The sequence below is a fragment of the Taudactylus pleione genome, unplaced genomic scaffold, assembly GCF_031769625.1.
Source record: "Taudactylus pleione unplaced genomic scaffold, aTauple2 ptg000105l, whole genome shotgun sequence".
Taxonomy (NCBI): domain Eukaryota; kingdom Metazoa; phylum Chordata; class Amphibia; order Anura; family Myobatrachidae; genus Taudactylus; species Taudactylus pleione.
In genome coordinates, this window is record NW_028284507.1 from 139824 (window position 1) to 160720 (window position 20897).

Sequence of the window (20897 nt, forward strand, 5' to 3'; positions counted from 1 at the left end):
CAAAACTAGTTTGCGCACTGTGATGCATACACAAATGCATAACATCGGCCACGTACGAGCGAGCGGCTGCTTGCGAGAGGGTCTGAATCAGGCCGTCTGTTGGGAAAAGAAAAGTTGGGGAGACAGGGAGTGGAGGAGATAGGAGTTGGTAGGCTCAATGGTGGAGAGGACCGAATTAGGGTCATCATTTAATCTCCAAAAACTGGGAATGAAGTTGGAGTTGGCAGGATGGAGGAAGGAAGATGGGGAGGAGGCGGGTATCGGAGAGGGTGGTGATGTCCTGGTGGATGGAATCAATTTTGAATGTGAAATGGGTGGCAAAGTCAAGGGCTAAGAGTGAGGAAGGGGTGCAGAGGAGTCATTTTGGCAGAGCCCCCTACAAATTGCAATATTACGCAGCAGAGGCCAGTGCTGCAATAATGCTATTTACCACTTCAATCCAATGCATCCCCCAAATATGCAACTAACCTTCAGATACAATTACTTAGTTATCAGTGAAATAGATGATGTCAGAAGAACAAGTGACTTGCATGTGAGGAAACACACTAGAAGCCAAAAACAACAGAGATCTTCAGATAAGAAAGCCTTAATAGCAGACATCAGTCTCTCTTACAACAGAACAGAACCAACATCCGCTGTCAGCGTATTGTGTTATTACAATAAAGCTATCACAGAGCAAAGCTCCAAGTCTACCGGAAGTAGTCATTGTGTGCCCCGGAAGTGGAAGTGTTTAGCCGGAAGTAGCTTCGTCTCCTGCGCGTTGTTGCCCACAGTGTGTGTGAGGTGCATCCCGGGCATCACACGGCGGAATGGCGGACGTAACTGCCCGCAGCCTGCAGTACGAGTACAAAGCGGTGAGTGCGGAGGGAGGGGGGCACATCGTGCTGTGCGGGACATCAGCAGCTCTGGCCGGTGATATCCGTTTCATCCATGTTAGAGTTGGGCGATGCGGGCGGCATTGATACGGTTCTGCAGTGCTGACAGCCTCTGGTGCTCTTTCGGCTGCTGAACTACAAGTCACAGAATGTAACGCCTCACTTGCAGCAGCCTATCCCTATGTGGATCACTGTTTCTGTACTTCCAGTCTGGGGAACTACAAGTTGCAGCAGAGTTACATCCCTCTGTGCATCACTGTTTCTGTACTTCTGGGGAACTACAAGTTGCAGCACCTCCCTCAGGGGTTGATAAAGATGGGTGCGATGGCCGCGGTGTGACAGAGTTGAGACGCCAGCAGCGGCACACTACATTATCCCAATTTTGCCCTTAAGGCTGGCCCCACACTAGACCAACTTACATCCAACCAGCCAACTTGTTGATTGGTTGGAGTGAAACTCTGGTAAGGAAGACAATCAGCAATTTGCTCCCAAACGCCGGAAAATGGACCAAAACTGTTGTTTGAACAAATAGTTTAGATCAAACATTTAACAAACTTGTCTGATGACCATTTTCATCTGTTTTCTGGCATTTAGGAGCAAATTGCTGATCATCATTTACTCCCATACGTTACCAGATTTTCATTCCAACCAATCAACTAGTTGGCTGGTTGGATGTAAGTTGGTCTAGTGTGTGGCCAGCTTAAGTCGTGCATTTTAGTTTGCTGTCCCATAAGGGTTCATAATAAAATGCGTGAATTGATCCAGCAATACTTTGGGCTTCCACTGCTTACCTCTGACAACGTGGGTTGAAATTCGAGAATATATTTTGTTGTTTTCAGCTGGTCGTAATTACGATTTTTCCTTTGCACATCTCTTTCCTTCAGAACTCTAACCTTGTACTTCAAGCTGATCGTTCTTTGATAGACCGGACCCGCCGAGATGAGCCCACTGGAGAGGTGCTATCACTGGTGGGGAAACTGGATGGGACCCGTATGGGGGACAAGGCTCAAAAAACCAAGCCTGCAATGCAGGAAGAGAGACGTGCCAAGTGAGTGGCGATTGAAAGGCAGATTAATTTTTATTATTAGGCCTCTATTCCTGATGATGTATTGCTTTTAAGAGTCATATTTGTCAAAATGGAGGACCTACCTTGAACGACTGTCTCATATTCTAATGCATTTTCCCTGTTATTGCTGTAATGTATATAAATATTTGTCTCATCAACTGGAATCCAATATTTAACTTGTCACAAGATTCAGTAATGGCGTGCGCACTCTGTATTTATTGTACAGATGTGTTCTTGCTTATCGAGCCTCAGTATGCCGTGCAGCGCGATATGTTTGCCGTGAGTGAGCCTCCAGGTTCCATGTAATTCTGCTGACGTCGCACGTGTTTTTTGCCGAAATGTATCTGAGATGGGATGCGACTAGGATGCACCAGGAGACACTGCTGATTAATTTTATACAGAGTCTGTAAACGGAACTTGGCGTGAAAAAAGCTGCGGCCGCTGTATCACAGCACTTAACATGTTGATTGAGAGACTGTCGCACACAGATATACAAGTGTTGCATATCCAATTAATTGGTACAGTCTCTTGGTGCGTCCTAGTTGTATCACATTGCGACGTAAACTCATTTTCAGCAAAAAAAAGACGCCCGGCGTTAGCAGGTTCTCACTGAACCAGACGCTCCGACGTGGGCTGTATGGCGCGACTGCAGTAAAGACCAGTGAGGACTCATCTGTAGACTAAATGAAGGTGAACTTTTCATTTCTTGCTCTCATCTGATGGACATTTAAAAAGTAGAATGGTCTATAAAACAATGCTTTTATTTTTTTATTGAAAGATGGTTTCATTTGTTATTCAGAATGCAAGGGTAGATTTTGTCATGTGACCGGGCTGCCACTGGTGGTTGGAGGAGAGCAGAGGAGAAATGTGTATGCTGAGAAATGAGCCTGAGCAGGAAGCTGCATCATCAGTGTCCTCACATGTTTTGTATTGTCATAAGTTTCGGGAAGATTGGATGCCTAATAGACACCTTGGGCCAAATTCAATTCAGTGCGTTGATGAATAGCTGCAGAGGGAGCTCCCGAAGCTATTCAAAACACAGCGCTGCTTCGGTGGGCTAAAGGATTTCTTCTCTCACCCACCTGGGGATGTGAGGAGAATTCCGAAAAAAGTGTATGGCGCGCAGCTGTTTTCCGGCTTAGCGAGGCCCTAACAGTGTGGCTTGAGGACCGTGGTTGTCAACCCCTGCCCTAACAGTTGCATGCCCGGTACTTTAGTCAGAGAATGCCAGATATCCGCGCCTTAACAACCAGGTTAAGTTGCGAGAACCAGCGTTCTCTGACTTAACCAATCCCCGACCAGGCACACAGCGCGTTGTATTGAATAGCTGCGGGAGCTCCCTCCCGCAGCTATTCATCATCGCACCAAATTGAATTCGGCCCCTTAAGACATAATTGAGGAAAGGTTGTGATATGCAGTTATATAGTCAAGTTGTTTAATAGGTCATTGTGAAGTAATGTACTTGAAGCATATAGTGCTAAAAACTCTGAAGGACTCCGTATCTGATTAGGAAGCTGTGGGCAGGAGCTTTCAGAGAGAGCCTGGTTATGGTGCATGAGACAGGAATTGGAAGTTCTCTTCTATGTCTTTTGTTTTTTTTCTCCTTTATGGAGAGATCAAAGAGCTCACCTACACAAGAAGGAAATGTTGCTCATTGTTTATATAGAATACATTTACTGAAGAGAAAATTCTGTTATAACTTCCAAAATAAAATGTGGATAAGTCAGTGGATGTAGGTGATATATAAATGTTTTAATAATACTGATTTGCATTTAGGAATAAATCCAATTAAAAGGTGCAATGTTGTTTGCTGGTAAAACCATTGTGCACCACAGGACAGCACTTTTAAAATTAGAGTTGGGAAGGGACAATACTTAGGTCAGCTGCAGAGTAAAAATGAAGCTGCCTAGTATTTGTGTATTGTATGCACAAGCAGCCTGTATTTTTCCTGCCTGCAAATAGGAGATGGCATTTGTCCCATTACATCACAACATGTTTTATCCAGGTGCATATATACGCCCTTTAGCTGGATGTGGTTCTAGCTAAATGAAGCTTAATGTATGAATCCCAGAAACTGCTAAATTCAATGATGGTCGAATGTATTGAAGTTTGATGGATTTGACACAATGCCATAGTCAGTGACTCAGTAGGCTGCTTTGCAGGCTAGATTTCTATGCTGGGAGTATACAAATTTGGTTCAGACGCAGGGGGTGACTAGGGGCACCTTCCATATACCTTATACATAGCTTTCCTGGTTGCTAAAGCATATCATCAGTTTACAGTTATGGCTTGTAAATAAAATAATCCAATTATTATTTTACTAAGTTACTTAAATAACCCCAGCATAATAACAGTAATAAAACAGGCCTGGGTAATAACAGATGACATTGAAAGTGGGCCTTACGGTTAAGCTTACAATCTACAGGGAAATAGGGATTTGATACTATTGCATATTTGTCCAGCCAGGTTGCAGAGGGTCTTAGTGGGCTACATGATCCAGCACACAGCAGTGTTGGCGTGAGGTCAGTGATTTATGCGAGTGTAGAAAGAGAACACACACATAAATCATATAAAGAGCAGCTGGATAGGTAGAATAGTCTGAAAGTTATGTGGGTGGTTCTAAAATTTGATAAGCTGCATGATGAGGTTTTCAGGGAATGCATAAAGGTTTGGAGGCTAAAAGAAAGTCTTGAGGGAGGTAATTCCACAGATTGGGTGCAGCCAGTAACAGTCCTGTAACCTTCAAGGGGAACAGGTACTGTGCGGGGGTGAGAGATGTAGATCCTGTTCAGAGCAGAGGGGTCGAGCTGGGAGATATCTTGAGATAAATGAAGAGATGGATGTTGGTGTAGTTCTGTTTATGGTATTGTATGTTAGTAGACATATTTTATATTGAATTTGATAAGACACAGACAGCCAATGTAAGGACTGATATTGGAGCAGCAGAACGTTTTAAAAGGAAAATCTGTCTCTGCTGCTTACAACATACATTGTAGGGGTGAAAGTCTAGGGGAAAACCAGTAGGGAGGCTTTTGTAATATTGAATGCAGGAGATGAGTGCATGTATTAGAGTTTATGTAGTGTCTTGTGTGAGATGTGCGTATTCTGGGAATATTCCTTAGATGTATGTATCAAGATTTGGAAACAGATTGAATGTGGGGGACAGTTCCAGGTCAAGGATGACACCTAGGCAGCGGGCTGGAGAAGTAGAGTTGGTTGGCTGATATGTTTTCCACCGTAGGATGTCAGATGCTGGGCACTGATGGTGGTAGGTGGGTTTTATGTTGGAATGGTGAGAAATCATTTAAGAGTATTAATAAAACGTTTGGGGTTGGAAGTCTGAGAAGAGAGATTGGAAGTATGTTTGTTTAGCAGTGGCTAGAGCATTTCTATGTAAGTGGTGTGAGGATGTCATGAGAACTATGGAATTTACACTAATGTTCTGCTTTTATTCACAAATAATTGAGGCATAAGGGTAATAAATGAGGCTAATTAACAAAATGTGTATATGCATACTGCATGCTGTCCAACTTAATTCTCTCTTTTTGAGACCCACAAGACTGTGTCAAATTAATTTTGAAGGCTTGTTTCCAGCTATAATGCTGCCTTCTCTTGTAGGAGGAGAAAGAGAGATGAAGACAGACATGACATAAACAAGATGAAGGGGTTCACCCTCTTGTCAGAAGGCATTGATGAAATGGTGGGGATCATATACAAACCCAAAACAAAGGAGACTCGCGAGACCTATGAAGTTCTGCTCAGCTTCATACAAGCTGCTCTAGGGGACCAGGTAACCTGCTTCTTTCTTTTTCCTGATTAATAATTGTGCCTTATTATATGACAACCATTAGTGTTTGCATCCCTACGTCCAGGGATTAATGATAGACCTCTAACATAAGAGATCTGCAGGATGAACCTCCTGAATACATATAAAAGCACTCTAACATCTTCTTGAGGGTCAGATGAGTAAAACGCAACAGACATTTCAGCTAGTTGGATTTGGGTGTTATTATGAAGACGATTTTCTCTTTTGCAAACTCCTTTTGTTGTAAGACTGCAATGTCCATTCCTGCATGGCTTGTTTTTGGTTATGTTGTTTCTGTACCCTCTAATGATGAGCACTATGTAAAAAACATATGGACTATTTTACGCTTTCAGAATGTTTGGAACTGTGGTAAAAATGTAAAGGAACACGGTCAGACAAATAAAGCTGAAAAGTAATTGCTTGCGCTACATCTGTTTTATGACCGAAATGTTTTATAAATGTTTGCATTGTATAGATCTCTACATGTGATTGCTGGCTGTGTCTGTTCTCTCTCCATCCGCTTAATACAAGTTAATATATGATGCTATTATTACATCAGCACTTAAATTAAGATCTTCATTTTTGTTTTAGATGAGTGGTTCTCAATCATATTCCCTTGTGTACACCCTGGCAGTCCATTTGCATTAATTGTACACCCAACATTTTAAAAATATAACCTTTGTAATTAATATTGCGATTAGATAAAATATATAATCACTGATACATATAGAAGCACTAAATGTGCTATAAACAAGATTTAAAAAAATAAATCAGAAAAATAGATTGTATCATATTTCTCTACTTCAACATTTTTTTTAAATTAATAATAAAACATGCTATGTTCTTACAGTTACAGGGATACACTTTTAACATTAGTGAAATATATATATATATATATATATATATTATAATATGTGTGTGTGTGCCTAATCTCCCCCCGTAGGTCTAATGACAGGCGTCGGTATTTCGACGACTGTCATTAGATCACTCCCACCATTAGATAGTCGGGAAGCCGGTGTTCGGGATTACGTCCGTTGGCTTCCCGACTGCTACCCAATCACATCACTGTATTTTCCTGCCTGTTCTTGGGTTCCTACTGTCATATATGGGGGTACAGATCCCTAGGACACTGCTTTTCCTACGTGTCTATCACCTCAATGCTCCCACATCCCCCTTCCATTACAGAACATTTATTGTATACCCTTGAATGTCACTATGAACCACAGGTTGAGATCTGCAGGTTGAGAGCGGGAAACAAAAGACAGCTGATAATTAATTTAAAACCTCTAATTCAAACAATGGGTTATATTTATTAACATTATTTTTACTAAAATAAAGTGAAAAGGGGTGTTTTCACACCCTTTTCACATTAGGTGAAACTAAAATAAAGTTACTAAAGGGCAATTGGAGTAGAATTCGTAAAATTCTACTCCAACCCCTAATTATCATTTCATTTTAGTAAGCAGATCGCATTTCCCATAATTGTAATGGGAAATGTGATCTGGCCAAAGTTACTAAACATAAATTGTAAAAAAACACCGGGGAAAGCACTGTGATAACGCCACCTGAAGGTGGCGTTATCCTGGGTCTCCCCCGGGTACCGGACTCCAGCTCCGCTCTAACAGACAGAGCCTGGAGCCGGGCCCCAGTGATCAGCTGTGTGGGCTAAACAGACCACACGCTGATACACTGTAAAAAAAAAAAAAGAAAGTGCCCGTGATCGGTGCTCCGGTGATGTCTCCCATCCTGCACTGGGGCCCGGCCGTCACCTGACCGGGTCCCATTGCAGGATGGGATGTCAGCTGACCGGAGGGAGGACATCACCAGAGCACCGATCACCGGAGGTAAGTGCAATTAAGGGAGGAAGGGGGGGGTTGCAATCGCGAGGGGCGGGGCTTAGGGGCGGCCGGTCGGTGCAGGCACTTGTCACAGTATTTCTTACGAAAGTACCGTGATAAGTGTGCGGAGGGGATTCGCAGGGACAGAGCTTTATCGCAAGCACAGAGCTTTGTCCCTGCAAGGGATTCTTAGTAAATCCCTGTGATATTGGCTGAATTCGCAATGCGATTTCAATTGGTAATTTCTCCTTCATCCACTAAGGGACACTGGAGTTCAAGACAGTGGGGTATAGACGGTGGTAGAGTAGAGCCTGGCACTTTAAATAATTTAGAAGTGTGACTGGCTCCTCCCCCTCTATGCCCCATCAGCCCCAGTTTTTAGAATGTGCCCGAGAGAGCCGGTCGCACATGAGGCTGTCTCCAGCCTTTCTCATATAATTTTTAATTTTTATTTTTTATTTTTATTTAACAAGCTGAGGACAGGCAGGCTGCTTACTGTGGCATTCTGCCTGCTACGTGGGAGCCGCCGGGAGGGCACCACACGGCTACTGCAGTCTGTGTTCGGTGACCCTGAGGGGGGACTTTAAACAGAGTCATCGGACTCCATGAGGACCCGCCACAACTGAAACCGGTTCGTGTCCGGGTTTCCTCATTTGCCCCCCTGCCCAGCAACCCGGCCGCAGCAGTCCGTAAGTATATCCCACTACTCCTGACTAGCTGGAGTGGTGGGCCAAAACGCTGGGCTCAGGGACAGCGCACACTGCATGGCTGTCACACACGGCTCCTTCCCCCTGCCAGTGAAAGTGGTAGCTGCTGACGAGACCTGCCGCTGCACTCGACAGTCAGCGTCCGGGTCTCTGGCTTATACCTAGCCATCCCCCTCCTATTAACGAGGGGATGGAGCGCGGGCCCCTGCAAGTGCGTGTTAAGCGGCAGTGATTCCGTGACTGTCACTGAGACGCCTGTTCCTCCCTTCTCTATATGGGAGTAGAAACGCTCGCCGCACCGCTGCTCACTAAATAGTGTAGCACAGGCGAGGTCCTGCCATCTGCCATTGGTAGTGTAATGGCGGGCTTCAGGACGAGTCCCTCTACATGAGGCAGCGCTGACAAGCAGCGCGATCCTTGGTGTAGGAGTACCCGCGTATAGAGGCTTCCCTTATTGAGAACAAGGGCCCAGCCTTATAAATGTGTCTGCTGATGCTCCCGTACCCCGCTCAGAAGGGCCGGGAGGAAGGTTGTCTTCCCTACATTACGCCCAGCCCACTTTTTCTTAGTAAGTGGGCAGAGGCGAGCCTTACAGTGCACGCGCGCGCACACACTGATAGCCGGTATTTTAGGGAAGGGCGCGTCATACATAATAGCCGCGCCATCTGTAGTCGGGCTCGTGCTCTAAGCCCTCATCTGAGAGCAGCGCGGTCTGCCGGTCCGTTAGCGCTGCTGCGCAGACATACTCGGCATTAGTCCCCCCGTGAAGGGACCTCAGAGGTACCTGGGAGGGCATCCTGCCGCGTCTAAAGCAGGCAGCAGCAGCCCCCCAGTATTAAAATGGCGGCCGCACTCGGGGCAAAGCCACGCCCCCTTCGCGGCCCTAATTGCGGGCACGCAACAGCCCAACCAGCGGGGCAGCCACCACTGCCTACCGCTGGTTAAAGATGCAGTGCAGTGCAGACCAGCGCCTGAATGAACGCGGCTGCCTCCTAACTCCTGCAACAGGGTTAATTAATGCGACTCCCTCCCCCTCCCACGCTGGGAGTGCTGCTAGCACAAAAGTAGAAGTAGGAGGGAGTGCTTTTATAGTGCTAGCTACAAATAAGTATCAGCGCAGGGCTCGGATCTCTCCACGGCTCTTGCTGTGTGGAGTTTGTATGTTCTCCCGGTGCAGGCAGCACTGTCTTTGCTTAGGCTCATCTTAAGAATTAGCAACGCTCCTCATCTAAATCTCAGGAGGAGATGCCGCGTCCTGCAGCTCCTGGCTGGGCTGAGCAGGCTTCCCTGTTAGTTATAACATAGGGCTAATAGCCTTACGTTATACCAGCACAATGCGGCTCCCCGATGCAGCGCTGTATGACCATCACACTCCTGTCACAGCAGGACAGCATCACCGCTTTATACTATTAAGGGGGCTAGCAGCGCTGTGCTAACTGGAGTGTAGCAGTTTGCACACGCACAGCGCGGTATTCATGAAAAAACAGCCCCCCTGCTTCCCTTTTAAGGACTGTAGTTACTGCCTGCACACAAGCAGTATAGCTCAGTGCACTACCTGCAGCAGGGAGTGCTTTAGCGTGGGTCTCTTACGCCTACCACACTGGGAGTGCTTCAGCGCAAAAGGTAGGGGAGGCCCTGTCCTTGTATAATAGGAGTTTAGTGCTAGCTACAGTGGATAGCTGGTTGCTAGCTGTATGGGCACTAGCCCAATTCCCTTTTGCACATAACACCACGTTAGGCGGTTCTGAAAGAGGCCAGTTCAGTCGATGCATCACAGCTAGAAGCGAGGGGTTGACGAGACAGTCCCGCCAATGCAGCGCCGCTTGGCAGGCTTCCCTTCGTTCTATAACAAAGGGCGCCTAGCTTAATCTAATGGCTTGATATCTCAGCCTGTGAAGTATCATAGCCTCATGGTGTACTAGCTCTACTGTTCTGGTGCTGCTGCCAGAACTTATGGTTATAGCATACCCTTCACCCAGGGTTAGCACACTTTGGCGTCCCATCCCCAGGCTTATGCCTCACATGGGCTCGCCTTAAAGAGACTTCCCATGCATATATGTGGCAGCACATATACTACATTATAGGCTGGTCTTAAAACCTTTCACCATTTTTCTGTGCTTACCTTAGAAGGTATGCATATGTGCATCTATTTATATCTCATGTGTTCCCTTCGGCAGCACATACAGGAAGAGGTTAGTAACGTGCGGCTAGTGTAGTTGTTGGCATTACTGCCTCACAGCACTGAGGTAGTCTTTTTGATTCCCACTTCGAAAAATGGGTTAATCTGGCGCTAAAAGGGCTCACCTGCTAAGGCGAGTACACCTGTAACAGAAGGGTCCCAGGATCGAAACCAGTCTGGGACAGCACGCAGCTACCATATCCTGCCCCTGAGCAGTAGCTGAGTGACGGCCACACGCGGTACATGAGCAGTCCCCCTGCGGGGGGGGTAAGCCACGGGTATGGTATGTATATATATATATATGTGTGTGTGTGTGTATGTGTATATATATATATATATATATATATATATATAATTATGTATATTGTATTTTATACTAGCCCTGCAGTAGAAACATATACATGCTGGAGTGAAATTTGTCCTTGGAGTTCCTTCCATGGCTTTAATTTTTGCTCATGTTCTAGTTTTACAATATTATCGTCACCTACTAAATTTGTATGTAGGTATGCGTATGCCTATATGGATATCGCTTCTTATCCTTCCCATAAGAGCAGGGGTAGGATCTGTTCTTATCAGTTTTATGTCTGATACCTAGCATATTGAATAGAAGGCTGCGATTGGAGGCTGGACTCCTGATGCGGTAGTTGGTACAATAACTCCGCTTAACACGATCTCTCCCGGGGGATTGGGTTGTGTGTGTATATACATGTATATGTGTAGGAGGCCTATACTTCCACAAGCATTAGGTTACCTATAATACCACGCATGGGAAGCCGCCTGGGATTACCAGAAGCTGTAGGCTATATCCATACTATTATATGGTGGCTCTATAATCTAAGGTCATGTGCTGCAGCTTACATAGTGATAGTCACAATTCCCTAAGGCATTGCTTCTAGCATGGACCCTAGACATGTCACATGTATATAAGGATATATACTTATATAGCTCGGTTCATGTCAGTCTATATCTATGGCGCCCCGTTTCGGGGGACCTATTATCATTACAGTGATGCACTTGGTAGCAAGCTTGTAAGACGCCCATTCTTTGTATGTATATTTCCTAATAATTGGGAAACAAAAACCTGTTTTCTGTTTAACCCTACTGGGGTTATCACTACTGCTATCTCCCTTCTTTGCTTGGGATAACTAACGAGTTCTATGTCTAAGTACAGGTACCCTTCTCAGTATCGATTCCGGTACTCCATATTATTGTCGCATATCTCAATAGAATGAGTCTAAAGGGCCCTTAGGTACAATTCATATCTTGAAGGCCTAGGGCCACCTACCGATTTAGGCAGGGACAGACCTGGGTTATATTAGATTGGTGTGGCATAATACACATTGTAAATATTTGTGTAAGGATACTTAAACTAGCAGACCGTTTTTGGGGTATAAGTATAATCTACAGATACACGTCTCTAATGGAACAGGCTCAGGTATAGAGTCCTGTTTTACGACCTTCTTGTCTCCACTAACATTTTGCTAGTTTCCACAGTATTTTCTACTGCACATCTCCAGACTGAAGTATGTGCTGTAGGCCATTGGTTTTAGCCCACTGAAGCTACTCTCTATTCCTAATGTGGCGGGTTGCTTTGCGATAGAACAGGTCAGTGACATTCTACATTTCGGCCAGAGGGCTTCTGGTCGCTCACAGGTGAGAGCTTACCCACTAATGCCTCGGTAGAGGCTCCTATTTCATGTAAACTGACATACATAGAGTTCTTCTCCCCTACTGCCTCCTAGCAGCCATCCGCTCTTTTAATCAGTTGGCTCTACACTTTAGAATTTTCCTGGAGTGTGGGTGCATAGTTACAACATTGAGAACCAATTCTACTAGAATCTGTTGGCGTTATGGACCAAAGCACATCTCTGGGCTACTGCACATCTTTACATAGAAGTGTGACAGTCACTATGTTCCACTCAGGGGGCCTGGTGGGTTTCCTGTTCAGTAGCTGTTGATATTTTTATCATACTGACAGGTATCTGACTGGTATCTTCCTGGTTTTTCTCATGCTATGTTCAGGCCAGCAGTTACTACTGCCTATGCACTTCCATCATGTTGGAAGTTGTACGTTGTTTTCTCTTTAGCGTCAGGGTTTCAGTTGCTGGTTTATTCCTGTTCTCAGCATTGGTTGTACTGCGGTCTGACCCTCTGAAAGGTATTGTAATCTCAATCCTCTCGAAGCCGCCTCATGCCCAGGGTGATCTCCACTCTTTGGAGATTTCTATGGTCTCATCCTTCCGCTGGTTAACAACTTTGTAGTACTTGGACTTCCAGAAGGGTTCAGGGCGACTGTGCGGCCTTGACTTTTACCTCCCTGTATACTCTTTGTGAGGAGTCTGTGGACTCTCTTTTTTTGTGGATTGGTATCGTTATACTTCTATCTATATGAGTTATGTCCAGCAGTGCTGGTATTCTGCTATCTGCAAAATGTGGCAGCTTCCTGTTTCCGACTCTGGTACGGTTTCCTCGAGGTTTCTTCTCGGGTTACTGCCCTTCTCCTATGGATTCGGGTAGGAGTTCTCTTCTCCCAACAGTCTGGCTTGGTCTGTTTTCAGCTGAGTTTACAGTGTTCTGATGCTTCTCATCTGAGGGTGTTTTCTCGCTAGCCGCTTATTCCATTCGACTACTGTACGTTGTGGTATTCTGTGTCTGTTCCGCACGGAGTTCTGTTTGTCTCCTGGCTCACGACACTTGATTCTCAGCTCTTGCCTTCCATTGAACCTCCGGTTCTATGCGGTCCCTGTTCTAATGGCCGAATGGTCGGCATGTTCTCCGCGCTTCCCACCCGGGAGGTTGGCTTTGGGACGTCCCCACTGTCTTGAACTCCAGTGTCCCCTAGTGGATGAAGGAGAAAACAGGATTTTGGTACTTACCGATAAATCCCTTTCTCCGATTCCACAGGGGACACTGGACGCCCGCCCGGCGTGGCGTACCTGCCTGTTGTGGGTCTTTATAAAGTTGTCTGCATGTGTTCCCTGCAGTGGTTTCCTCTGTTTTCCTTCAGTCGGTATTGTTCCGTTCTGTGGTCTTCTCCTTCTCCTCGTTTTCCTGTTGTCCTCCGTCTCCTCTCGGGCTCAGTTCTTAAACTGGGGCTGATGGGGCATAGAGGGGGAGGAGCCAGTCACACTTCTAAATTATTTAAAGTGCCAGGCTCTACTCTACCACCGTCTATACCCCACTGTCTTGAACTCCAGTGTCCCCTGTGGAATCGGAGAAAGGGATTTATCGGTAAGTACCAAAATCCTGTTATCTCACTACAATCTGCATTCAAAATGCGGATTGTAGTAAATAGAGCCCAATGACTCAATGCTTTGTCTAAGGCAGTATTGTATATGTAGGAATTGGGCAAACTGTAGCTGATCATTCATACTACTAATTCCAGCAGGTTGGGTGTACTAAAACCTATAGTTCCTCTAGTAGAGGCAACATCCCTGTGCTAGTGATTATAATTGGGGACAGCATATTACTTGCATACTAGTTTTTTGGTGACAGAAATAACTACCGTATACACTTTGTAGGGTATTTAATAAAAACAATATTATGGAAAAAAAATCAACAGTGTATTATAAATCAAAAGTAAAAAAAACATCATGTAACTTAAGGCCCCATACACTGTGTGACATGTGATCGGGCGGTCCACACACACGGAACAATTGGGTGGCCGACTGCCCGATATGCCAGCACCCGCCGCTTAGCGCTCCTGTGGGATCGTACATCGCATCCCCAGATTAAGTGAACATGCAGTAAGATCTGGAGGTGCGATGTACGATCCCACAGGAGCGCGCACTGGCCGATATCATGCCCATACACGGCGCGATATAGCAGCGGTATCGTACCAATCTGTCAGATCGGCTGCTATATCGCACCGTGTGTGGGGGCCTTTAATGTGAATTCCTGTCAGTGCTTCCAGCCTTTTTGGTATGTTCATTACTTCCTCTGTGCGTTCTCCTGATTCCAGTGTACGGTAGGCCTCCTCTACTCTATAAATGTATGAGATGGAGAGAGATTAAAACAGCCTAGTGTGAACACTAAGATAGATATATCTATCTATTTTTGAGGAAATTCAGGAGAACGCACAGAGGAAGTAATGAACAGACTAATATTATCGCTAATGCTGCGTTACATTAACGTGAGCTGGGAATGGATGTATATCTGACTCTTAGGATTTCTTGTCGTTATTGTGTCCCGGCAGCCAAGAGATATCCTGTGTGGTGCAGCTGATGAGGTTCTGGCAGTGCTGAAGAATGATAAATTGCGAGATAAGGACAGGAGGAGGGAAGTCGATCAACTCTTGGGACAGACCGATGATACGCGATACCATGTGCTGGTGAACCTGGGCAAAAAAATCACGGATTATGGAGGGGACAAGGAAATTCAAAATATGGGTGAGTATAGCATTGATGCGAAATCAATCTCCATAGTTAAGGTACCTAATGTGCAAATCCGTTCTCAAAAATATTTGTTGGGGTGAGAGATCAGTGTTTATATGTACATTTCATGGGACTGTCTTCATTAAAGGAAAAAAAAAACCATCAGACAGATTCAATTGCACATGAGGCACGGCTGGGACAGATCTGAGACATGTGTTTCTTGCTTATTTGTGCTCACGGCCCATGGAGGTGCAAGCAGAAAAGAGCATATAACTCCTTACTGTAATTGCTGTTATGTTAGGAGCATATAACTCCTTACTGTAATTGCTGTTATGTTAGGAGCATATAACTCCTTACTGTAATTGCTGTTATGTTAGGAGCATATAACTCCTTACTGTAATTGCTGTTATGTTAGGAGCATATAACTCCTTACTGTAATTGCTGTTATGTTAGGAGCATATAACTCCTTACTGTAATTGCTGTTATGTTAGGAGCATATAACTCCTTACTGTAATTGCTGTTATGTTAGGAGCATATAACTCCTTACTGTAATTGCTGTTATGTACGGAGCATATAACTCCTTACTGTAATTGCTGTTATGTAGGAGCTTATAACTCCTTACTGTAATTGCTGTTATGTTAGGAGCATATAACTCCTTACTGTAATTGCTGTTATGTTAGGAGCATATAACTCCTTACTGTAATTGCTGTTATGTTAGGAGCATATAACTCCTTACTGTAATTGCTGTTATGTTAGGAGCATATAACTCCTTCCTGCAATTGCTGTTATGTTAGGAGCATATAACTCCTTACTGTAATTGCTGTTATGTTAGGAGCATATAACTCCTTACTGTAATTGCTGTTATGTTAGGAGCATATAACTCCTTACTGTAATTGCTGTTATGTAGGAGCTTATAACTCCTTACTGTAATTGCTGTTATGTTAGGAGCATATAACTCCTTACTGTAATTGCTGTTATGTTAGGAGCATATAACTCCTTACTGTAATTGCTGTTATCTACGGAGCATATAACTCCTTACTGTAATTGCTGTTATGTTAGGAGCATATAACTCCTTACTGTAATTGCTGTTATGTTAGGAGCATATAACTCCTTACTGTAATTGCTGTTATGTTAGGAGCATATAACTCCTTACTGTAATTGCTGTTATGTTAGGAGCATATAACTCCTTACTGTAATTGCTGTTATGTTAGGAGCATATAACTCCTTACTGTAATTGCTGTTATGTTAGGAGCATATAACTCCTTACTGTAATTGCTGTTATGTTAGGAGCATATAACTCCTTACTGTAATTGCTGTTATGTTAGGAGCATATAACTCCTTACTGTAATTGCTGTTATGTTAGGAGCATATAACTCCTTACTGTAATTGCTGTTATGTTAGGAGCATATAACTCCTTACTGTAATTGCTGTTATGTTAGGAGCATATAACTCCTTACTGTAATTGCTGTTATGTTAGGAGCATATAACTCCTTACTGTAATTGCTGTTATGTTAGGAGCATATAACTCCTTACTGTAATTGCTGTTATGTTAGGAGCATATAACTCCTTACTGTAATTGCTGTTATCTACGGAGCATATAACTCCTTACTGTAATTGCTGTTATCTACGGAGCATATAACTCCTTACTGTAATTGCTGTTATCTACGGAGCATATAACTCCTTACTGTAATTGCTGTTATCTACGGAGCATATAACTCCTTACTGTAATTGCTGTTATGTTAGGAGCATATAACTCCTTACTGTAATTGCTGTTATGTTAGGAGCTTATAACTCCTTACTGTAATTGCTGTTATCTACGGAGCATATAACTCCTTACTGTAATTGCTGTTATCTACGGAGCATATAACTCCTTACTGTAATTGCTGTTATCTACGGAGCATATAACTCCTTACTGTAATTGCTGTTATCTACGGAGCATATAACTCCTTACTGTAATTGCTGTTATGTTAGGAGCATATAACTCCTTACTGTAATTGCTGTTATGTTAGGAGCATATAACTCCTTACTGTAATTGCTGTTATCTACGGAGCATATAACTCCTTACTGTAATTGCTGTTATGTTAGGAGCATATAACTCCTTACTGTAATTGCTGTTATGTTAGGAGCTTATAACTCCTTACTGTAATTGCTGTTATCTACAGAGCTTATAACTCCTTACTGTAATTGCTGTTATGTACGGAGCATATAACTCCTTACTGTAATTGCTGTTATCTACGGAGCTTATAACTCCTTACTGTAATTGCTGTTATGTACGGAGCATATAACTCCTTACTGTAATTGCTGTTATCTACGGAGCTTATAACTCCTTACTGTAATTGCTGTTATGTACGGAGCATATAACTCCTTACTGTAATTGCTGTTATCTACGGAGCTTATAACTCCTTACTGTAATTGCTGTTATGTACGGAGCATATAACTCCTTACTGTAATTGCTGTTATCTACGGAGCTTATAACTCCTTACTGTAATTGCTGTTATGTACGGAGCATATAACTCCTTACTGTAATTGCTGTTATCTACGGAGCATATAACTCCTTACTGTAATTGCTGTTATGTTAGGAGCATATAACTCCTTACTGTAATTGCTGTTATCTACGGAGCACACGTTGCAAAGCTCCTCCCGTGCAATTTAATCTTTTTTTTTTTTTTATAGAGTACCCACAGAAATGATACCTTGTTTTCTCAAAAGACATGAAATATTTAGATAATAGCAATAGTTTGTTTTACTCCTCACGTGGTGAAATAAAAAAAAATCTATCCAATGGGCAGAAAAGTTTTTACTCTTTGCAATTGCAAAACAACTGAACTAAAAGCAAATATGTGACTGGTGTGTTTGCTACCAGGCGGCGGGGCTTAATGACTTAATAGTGTTTTGAATTTACAAAACATTTAAACATTAATGGCCACAATACATGTTCCTCCTGAATCCCATATATGTACCTAATATCATTTGTAGATGTCGATTTTACTAAAGCTTCTAATAATGAAAAGTGGTCTATCATGTCACTATTGCGTCCTAGAACATGATAGACAGATTCTGATTGGTTGCTATGCTCAACACCTCCACTTTTTAATTTTCAGAAGCTTTAGTAAATATACACCTTAAAGTAGTACTTGATCAAGGTTGATTTAAAGGTGTAACAAGTAAATCTTATATAAATAATTACAACTTGTAATAGTTGGTAGTGCCTGGCCTAGTTGGTGTTTTGGATCTTGTTAGTTTGAGTTAGTCTGATATCTTTGTGTTTTAGTCAGTGTCTCATTTGTTTTTGTCACTAGAAGGCTTAAAGGAAACTCTTAGCCTAAAAGTTTTAATAACACCTCTCCCTTTCCCCCAACTAGCAGAATATGCTTCTATCTAACTATCCTTCTGCTCTCCCTGCCCCCAGCGCTGTAATATATGTGCCCAGAGCTGATGATCAGATACTGCAGTCACTGTTCCTGTTTATGTAGGGCTGCAGCTGTATGCAGTCAATGGCAGTGTTACAAGCTGACCCATCACAGCCTGAGTTTCTCCATCTGCAAACTTGTGATGTTGGCGGGTGTTACAATATAACACCTTCCTGAATTGTGTCCATCTTTCTGCTTTCTGACAATCTGTGATACAACAGATTACTTACATTTTGTTTTTATTTTCTTTGCCTTCCTAAAGGGGCCTATCCACTAGGCGCCCTGAACGACTAGCGCTCAGACCTTCAGGTCGCCAAGGTGCGGCGCCCGCGCTGAACGGCATTCACTGAATGTCATTCAGTACAGGAGCCCGACCTCCTATCTATGAACATGCCGAACCTGACGGTCGTCATCAGGTTCACGGGCATGTTCAGCAGATAGTCTGGGTCGGCAAGGACCCAGCCTGCACGCGCATCGCTGGTCCTTGCCGGCTATCCGTTACACGACTTTGTGAAGAATGCGACCAAAACCTCCTGGTTTTGGTCAGATCGTGCAAAAAGTCATGTAATGGATAGGCCCCTTTACACTGAAATAAATGTAACTATATTATACAATCTCCAACTGTGCCAGTCTAGCACAGTCATAGTAGAGAGCTAGAGGAGGCCCACTCCCTCACCTCACAGCTCTCAATGGATGCCTGACAGACTCTTTTCTTCCCAGCCAGCACTGTTTGGATGCACAGGACTATTCCCTTTAGACCTGTCAGCACAATTTTTGTGGAGGAGCTTGCAACCCCTCCACACTTAAGATTACCCAACCCAACAGGAGGGGGACAGAGCTGAGAGCAAAAGATGATGCAGGGGGAGGGGGTGGGCAGAGATGAGAGAGGTGGTGGGCACACCCACCCACTATCTCCCAATCCACCTGTACAGATCCAAAATACTAGCGTATTTCTGTTTTGCCTGTTTTGCCTTTGCACTAATATTAATGGTCCCTTTTCAATAAGTCAGTTTATTGATATCCGTAAGCATTAGATGGTCGTTGGTGGGGTCGTTTGCTGAAAGTGCTCATCAAATTTATCAGTGACCTTTTACCACTCTGTCTTGAGGTCTAGGAGCAAAATACTTAGTCCGACACACATTGTACTACATTTGGAGTAACCACTGTGCCCAAGAGACAACTATTCAGATCTTGTCCAGCTTGGCCATGTCAGATTATACTCTAGCCGAGCAGCAGGTTCGGCCTTATTGGGAGCAATGTAACTCTGACACTGTATAAAACATTGTGTTGTTAAAACTACCATTTAAAATTGGCACTGCCATGATTATTAACTTTCTATGTGTGTTATTCTCACTGCAGATGATAATATAGATGAGACTTATGGAGTCAACGTGCAGTTTGAATCTGATGAAGAGGTGAGTTGCCTGGAAAGCTCATATGATATACAGTATTTCCATTGTGTTGTGTTATGGTTGATGTTTGAATCTTTCCTGAACCACAGGTAGGGGATGAAGACATATATGGAGAGGTGAGAGAGGAGGCCTCTGATGATGACATGGATGGTGATGAGGCTGTTGTGCGTGGCACACTCTCTGCCAATGTAAGTTACACCACCATAGTGTTACTGACTGTGAGCACTACCTGTACATGCTATATCACTGAAGTTCCCCTATCCATCCCTTAGCTGGTGACGTCTGGAGAGCTGATGAGTTCTAAGAAGAAAGACCTTCACCCACGAGACATCGATGCTTTCTGGTTACAGAGACAGCTCAGCAGATTTTATGATGATGCCATTGTGTCACAGAAGAAAGCAGATGAGGTTCTCGAAATATTAAAGGTGCGTATACTTCCAGTCATCTGTTTCTGATCATATTACTGATCATGGCGCTATAGGTCCTTTTCCTCTTATTCATAAATTCCCACTCTGATGTGACGCATATACAGCTTGCTTACCCATTGCTGTCCAGGGAAAACACTAATCTGGCGTTGTCACCTTAACAGACTAGAATTGTGTTATCTCCTTCATCCACTAGGGGTCACTGGAGCTTCTGACAGTGGGGTATAGACGGTGGTTGAGTAGAGCCTGTAATTTTAATAATCTAAGTGTGACTGGCTTCTTCCCCTGTATGCCCTAGTTTTTAGAATGTGCCGGAGAAGACCCGTGCACATGGGGCTGTCTCCAGCCCTGTTTATAAGTAATTGGAATTCTGCCGTGCTGTCACACTAGTGAGCGTTCCCCCCTATGTTCTTGGTGCGACCGGAGGCATCAACAGCAGCAATGCTGAGCCACGGACCAGCCGCCTGCAGGAGTGCGGCTGCCCCCGTTCCCTCCTATGGGATATCGCTCCGGTGCTCGGCTTAGGCACCAGAGCTAATGCTACGTTGCAGACTAGCCGCCTGCAGGAGCGCGGCTGTCCCCCGTTCCCTCCTATGGGATATCAGATAAGCTGTTTGCATGCACTACGTGCAGGAAAAAGTTTACCCACGCTCGTTCAGAGGGCTATTCCCTGTGCAAGGTCTATGAGGGAGAGAGTGCTAATACAGAACAGGCTGTCACACCATCCTTAATAAATAGTTTGGCAGGGTCATGACTGATCTTACGTCCGAGTTAGCCGCTTCCCGATGTGAACGGGAAATTACAAGG

General features: G+C 44.1%; 1 protein-coding gene across 1 annotated transcript in view; it reads left to right on the top strand.

The window, feature by feature from the left end:
- The first annotated feature begins 706 nt into the window (after positions 1-706).
- The window catches only part of SNRNP200 (small nuclear ribonucleoprotein U5 subunit 200), a 62903-nt gene continuing 42712 nt past the window's right edge, over positions 707-20897 (top strand). The window contains exons 1-7 of the mRNA XM_088470793.1: positions 707-854; positions 1760-1923; positions 5560-5731; positions 14666-14858; positions 19613-19668; positions 19755-19853; positions 19938-20090. Coding sequence (XP_088326919.1) covers positions 810-854; positions 1760-1923; positions 5560-5731; positions 14666-14858; positions 19613-19668; positions 19755-19853; positions 19938-20090 — 882 coding nt within the window. The 5' untranslated portion in view covers positions 707-809. The remainder of the gene's footprint in view (positions 855-1759; positions 1924-5559; positions 5732-14665; positions 14859-19612; positions 19669-19754; positions 19854-19937; positions 20091-20897) is intronic.